A 6551-nucleotide genomic window follows, 5' to 3' on the forward strand; every position below is an offset into this window, starting at 1 on the left:
TCTATCAACCCATGGAGGTCTGGATTTGGAGTCACACTCAAAATTAAAGTGGAAAACCACACTACAGGCTGATCCAACTTTGATGTAATGTCCTTAAAACAAGTCAAAATGAGGCTCAGTAGTGTGTGTGGCCTCCACGTGCCTGTATGACCTCCCTACAACGCCTGGGCATGCTCCTGATGAGGTAGCGGATGGTCTCCTGAGGGATCTCCTCCCAGACCTGGACTAAAGCATCCGCCAACTCCTGGACAGTCTGTGGTGCAACGTGGCGTTGGTGGATGGAGCGAGACATGATGTCCCAGATGTGCTCAATTGGATTCATGTCTGGGGAACGGGCGGGCCAGTCCATAGAATCAATGCCTTCCTCTTGCAGGAACTGCTGACACACTCCAGCCACATGAGGTCTAGCATTGTCTTGCATTAGGAGGAACCCAGGGCCAACCGCACCAGCATATGGTCTCACAAGGGGTCTGAGGATCTCATCTCGGTACCTAATGGCAGTCAGGCTACCTCTGGCGAGCACATGGAGGGCTGTGCGGCCTCCCAAAGAAATGCCACCCCACACCATGACTGACCCACCGCCAAACCGGTCATGCTGAAGAATGTTGCAGGCAGCAGAACGTTCTCCACGGCATCTCCAGACTCTTGTCACGTCTGTCACGTGCTCAGTGTGAACCTGCTTTCATCTGTGAAGAGCACAGGGTGCCAGTGGCGAATTTGCCACTCTTGGTGTTCTCTGGCAAATGCCAAATGTCCTGCACGGTGTTGGGCTGTAAGCTCAACCCCTACCTGTGGATGTCGGGCCCTCATACCACCCTCATGGAGTCCGTTTCTGACCGTTTGAGCAGACACATGCACATTTGTGGCCTGCTGGAGGTCACTTTGCAGGGCTCTGGCAGTGCTTCTCCTGCTCCTCCTTGCACAAAGGCGGAGGTAGCGGTCCTGCTGCTGGGTTGTTGCCCTCCTACGGCCTCCTCCACGTCTCCTGATGTACTGGCCTGTCTCCTGGTAGCGCCTCCATGCTCTGGACACTATGCTGACAGACACAGCAAACCTTCTTGCCACAACTCACATTGATGTGCCATCCTGGATGAGCTGCACTACCTGAGCCACTTGTGTGGGTTGTAGACTCCGTCTCATGCTACCACTAGAGTGAAAGCACCGCCAGCATTCAAAAGTGACCAAAACATCAGCCAGGAAGCGTAGAAACTGAGAAGTGGTCTGTGGTCCCCACCTGCAGAACCACTCCTTTATTGGGGGTGTCTTGCTAATTGCCTATAATTTCCACCTGTTGTCTATTCCATTTGCACAACAGCATGTGAAATTTGTCAATCAGTGTTGCTTCCTAAGTGGACAGTTTGATTTCACAGAAGTGTGATTGACTTGGAGTTACATTGTGTTGTTTAAGTGTTCCCTTTATTTTTTTGAGCAGTGTATAAAAGTAAAAAAAAAAAGTGTAAATAAAACATAATAAAAGTACATTTGAATGACACTAAGTGGCAGTGTTTTTACAACTAATGCCGGTTTGCCTGAGGTTGATGCCGTGCAGGTGTTTGTACACATGCATATACACACACTAATTCAAATTAACACATACATGTATGTGTGTGTTCTTGTAATGGTGCCAGACATGCACACAAACATATACAGTTGGCATTGCTGTTATGATTTTAGTTGTCCTTGATGTCCTTTGTTTTAAATGTATTATTTTGTTAAAAACTTTTTTGCATTGTTGTTTGCTATTTTCTTCTGTCTTTTCCTTGTTTCTCTTTAGTTCATTCTCTTGGTTGTTGGTGCATTGGGGGGGGTTCTTGGGGGTGGGTAATGGAATTTATTTTATTTTTTATTTTATTTTTTCTTCCTGGGGGGGGGCTGTGGGAGTGGTCTCGAATGGTTGAGGGACAGCTATTGGGGAACTGTGGGGAGATCTTGGAGGGTTCGGGTTCACGTTTTTTTGGCCTGGTGGTAGATCGGTCAACATGCCCTTGAGCAGCGCATTGACCCTGGATGCTTCTGTGTGTCGCTCTGAATGGGAATCTGTTGGATGACTGGTATGCTGTAGTTATTGAGCGGCGTCACTGGAAGTATATTGTATGTTTCGAATATTCAATAAATAATAATACTTTTTTGAAAAGTGTTAGGGGAAGGGTTAGCTAACATGCTAAGTCATTGCAAAGTACCTCAAAAGTAGTTGAACATTTGCTAATTAGGTCAAATGCTACAATTGTCCCTGATGTGATTCGAACTTTTGGGTTGTTAGACGTTCACATTATACGCCCAACCATCCACCCTACTTTCATTTTTTGCCTTAACCATCTTTCTTAATAAGAACCATACCAAACATAACATATCATACTAATTTGATTTTCCCAGATTTACATTGTCACGTCTAGTCAATGAGACCAGGCTGTGTATAAAGCTGCCATATCACGGAGCGGTAGTGAACATATCCCTGATAAGAAATATACATCCAAAACGTCTCAGACATCAACTAAACTGGTCATGACAAGCCTAACCCTGACAGACTCATCCCTCTACTACTGTGCTCTCAGGGATTTTTATAACCAGTATTGTTATACCCAGTGATACATATAAGCCCCTGTACAGAAAACTGCAGAACAAAATGCTTTGTTGCTGTGTGGATCATCATTAAACATCAAACCACAATTGGATATAATAATGGCAGAGAACTGTGGTCACACCTGTGCTGTGTTCAATCACCAGGTGATCTAGTGTTTCTCTGTCTTCCTATTCAATAAACTGTGAGAAATATGTATTATTTACCCTTCAATCATTAGCCTTCAATTTCACTTACCATAAGTATTTTTATTTTGGCTGGACAATCACTTGGGAATATGACAAAGTGCAACAATATTATTATTTGTAATTACTCTTCCTCACAATTCACACTGCTTGGTGGTGTAGTATGAAAGTCAACCTGGGGGGGTAACCTAACAAAGCACACACACCCCTTATTCAGAGGATTCATACAGACAGACACCTCCCCATGGTCTACTACTGCATGTAATACAAAATATGAAGCATCAACAGTAGGACAGAGGGTGTCAAAGCTCTGTGATAGATCAGCATTGTTCTGCTCCTGACCTTTTCCACTTCAAACTGACTGACTAGTCATGAGGAATTGGCTGATCCTGCATGTTCTGGCTGCATGCTGCTTTGGTATAACATCACTCCGTTCATTTGTCTCCATCTGTGCATTTTATTTAGATATATCTTCACATTTGCTAATAATATCTTTATCTTTCTTTTCAGGTTGCAGAGCAGAAGAGAATGTAACACAGCCAACAGAAGATGTAATGGTCGTAGAAGGACAACCAACAACACTTACTTGTCTATTCGTCACAACTTCTCAATCACCATCTCTCTTCTGGTACAAACAACTAGCAAATGGCAAGCCCATGTTTATGCTGAGAAGGGATAGGTTTGGAGTTGGGGAAACTGCTACTGAGTTCAAGGATAGATTTGATGCCCGTCTGAATGTCACAGCAAAGTCAGTCCCCTTGACGATCCAGAGGGTGCAGCTGTCTGACTCTGCTGTGTACTACTGTGCTCTGAGGCCCACTGTGACAACAGGATATTCAGCCCCCTTACAAAAACTATAGGTTTCACATGTTTCCATAGAAACATACAGCACCATTGAAAAGTTGGGACCAAAGCACAATACGTATTTAAAATGTACTTTATGTACAGTAGTATACCTGAATTAGATACTCTGTATACTACATTAGTGTTTGCACATGAATTAAAATAAAAGGTGTACATTTTCAAAAAATAATTATGTTTAGACCCACTTCATGGAAAATGTATGTAATTGACAATTGCTTTAGGCTACTTTTCATTTCATGTGAGCTAGACGTAAGCTTTTCACTTTGTCTAATGTTCCTCAAAGAGGGCTTATATATTACATTAACAAGGTAATTTTGACCAATACATTTCCATTCAATGTTACCTCTCTCTGAACAGGCTCCTCCTTCATGCCTGTCAGTTTGTCATCAGTTTCGTCATCTGAGGAGGAAGAAATATCGGACCAATACGCAGCGTGGTAAGCGTCCATACTTAAGTTTTATTTTTTAAACGTGAACACAAAACAAGAAAAACGAACGACAGTCCTGTAAGGCTACACAGCTATACAAAGAAACAACCACCAACAAACACAAGAGAAAATAAACCCACTTAAATATGGCCTCCAATTAGAAGCAACGACAACCAGCTGCTTCTAATTGGAGGTCGTTCCCAAAACCAACATAGAAATAGACAAACTAGAAAACCCACATAGAAATAGAAAACATAAACCAAAAACCCCAAAACACACAAAACAAATACACCCCTGCCACGTCCTGACCAACTACAATAACAAAATGACCCCTTACTGGTCAGGACGTGACACAGTTGATGGTGATATACAGGCTGAGATGGACATGGAAGAGAGAGAGAGGATCTCTACCTCTTACTGTAACTCACAGTCACTCTCAGTGTGTTCTGTATAACCATGGTACTCTGTCTGATCATCTGGCTGGTTCTTGATGTATTCTGCCTCGGTATGATGGAACCTTTTCTCTCATTGGTTTATCTCATCTTTAACTAATTTTAACTATAGTTTTATCATTTCTAATATCTTTCAAATTATCACTCAGTCTTTATTTTTTCCCCAGAGTGCACAGGAGACCATGTTCAACAGCAACCAGGAGGTGTGATTGCTACAGAAGGAGGACTGGTAACACTGAGTTGTCAATATAACACCAGTGCTAATAATGCAAATCTATTTTGGTTCAAACAAGAAGCAAATGACTTTCCTAAACATATGCTGAGCCGTTATTCTTTTGGATCTGGAGAAAATACTGCAGGGTTCAAGGAGAGATTCAATGCAAGTCTAAATGCCAAGACACAATCAGTCCCCTTGATGATCCAGAGGTTGCAGCTGTCTGACTCTGCTCTGTACTACTGTGCCCTGCAGCCCACAGTGACAGGAAACCTGTATAAAAACCTGGAAAGAAAACTGACATCCCCAAATATTCCCTCATTTTGAATTTGTCACGATTCCCACCGACGGTGGCGCCCCCTCCTGCTCGGGTGGCGCTCGGCGGTCGTCGTCACCGGCCTATTAGCTGCCACTGATTCCCTTTTTTGTTTTCCCCCCTTTTGTGATTGTTTGCACCTGTTCGTAGTGGGGGTGATTAGCGGGGCTAAAATTATTAGCTGGTCTGCCTTCTCATTGTGTGGCATTGTCATTCCTGTTTGTGTGCATGTGTTTACGCTTGTGCGTTAGGGACACATCTGTGTGACAGCGCTCTGTCCCTTGATGAGCTCATCGATATGTCCATCTGTCTGGACAATCTGCTGGCTGCCCGCGGGCGTTCGGAAAGGGTCCTGTCCGTTCCACCTCCGTGCACCCCCGCCCCTCCTCCTATGGAGGTGGGGGGGGGGGGCTGTGCCAAGGGGCACCGGAGGAGGTGGCTCCTCCTGCACCAGCTGTGGTCGGAGAGGACACACGGCCGACCGGTGCTGGAGGAGTCAGTCTGGGAGTCGAGAGGGCAGGCAGAACACTTCTCGGACACCCCAGGTGAGTCAGCACCAAATTCACCCAGAACCCCCTGTTGGTCACATGTTCTTACTAATTTTGTTTTCTGATTTTTTCCCCTCTTCCCAGCATAGGGCGCTAGTCGATTCAGGCGCAGCTGGGAACTTTATGGATCGCGGACTTGCCATTAAGCTGGGCATTCCGCGAGTGCCGATAGATTCCCCCTTCCCCGTGCACTCCCTAGATAGCCGACCATTAGGGTCAGGGCTAGTCAGGGAGTCTACGGTTCCACTGGACATGGTAACGAAGGGGAATCATAAGGAACGGATTCGTTTTTTTCTTATTGATTCGCCTGCGTTTCCGGTGGTGCTGGGGTTCCCCTGGCTGGCTGATCACAATCCCCGGATTTCGTGGAAACAGGAGGTTCTCCAGGGGTGGTCAGAGGAGTGTTCAGGGAGGTGTCTAGGAGTTTCCATAGGTGCCACGTCGGTGGAGAGTCCAGACCAGGTGTCCACCGTGCGCATTCCCCCTGAATACGCCGATTTGGCGATCACTTTCTGTTAAAAGAGGGCGACCAAATTAACACCTCATCGACAGGGGGATTGTGCGATAGATCTCCAGGTTAACGCTGTGCTTCCCAAGAGTCACGTGTACCCCTTGTCACAGGAGGAGACGGTGGCTATGGAGACATATGTCACGGAATCTCTAGGACAGGGGTACATTCGGCCCTCCATCTCACCCGCCTCCTCGAGTTTCTTTTTTGTGAAGAAAAAGGAGGGAGGTCTGCGTCCGTGCATTGATTACAGAGGTCTAAATGCTATCATGGTGGGGTTTAGTTACCCGCTACCTCTCATCGCTACGGCGGTGGAATCATTTCACGGAGCAAAATTCTTCACAAAACTGGATCTCAGGAGTGCGTATAACCTGGTGCGTATTAAGGATGGAGACGAGTGGAAAACCGCATTTAGTACCACATCGGGCCATTATGAGTACCTCGTCATACCGTATGGGT

General features: G+C 45.6%; 1 gene segment (V, D, J or C); it reads left to right on the plus strand.

Moving 5' to 3' along the window:
• Window positions 1-3056: 3056 nt before the first annotated feature.
• LOC115157727 (T cell receptor alpha variable 19-like) lies at window positions 3057-3623 on the plus strand. The segment is given in 2 exon segments: window positions 3057-3180; window positions 3274-3623. Coding segments are annotated over 2 exon segments (396 nt in total).
• The last annotated feature ends 2928 nt before the right edge of the window (window positions 3624-6551 follow it).

This window comes from Salmo trutta, chromosome 21 (assembly GCF_901001165.1).
Source record: "Salmo trutta chromosome 21, fSalTru1.1, whole genome shotgun sequence".
NCBI lineage: Eukaryota > Metazoa > Chordata > Actinopteri > Salmoniformes > Salmonidae > Salmo > Salmo trutta.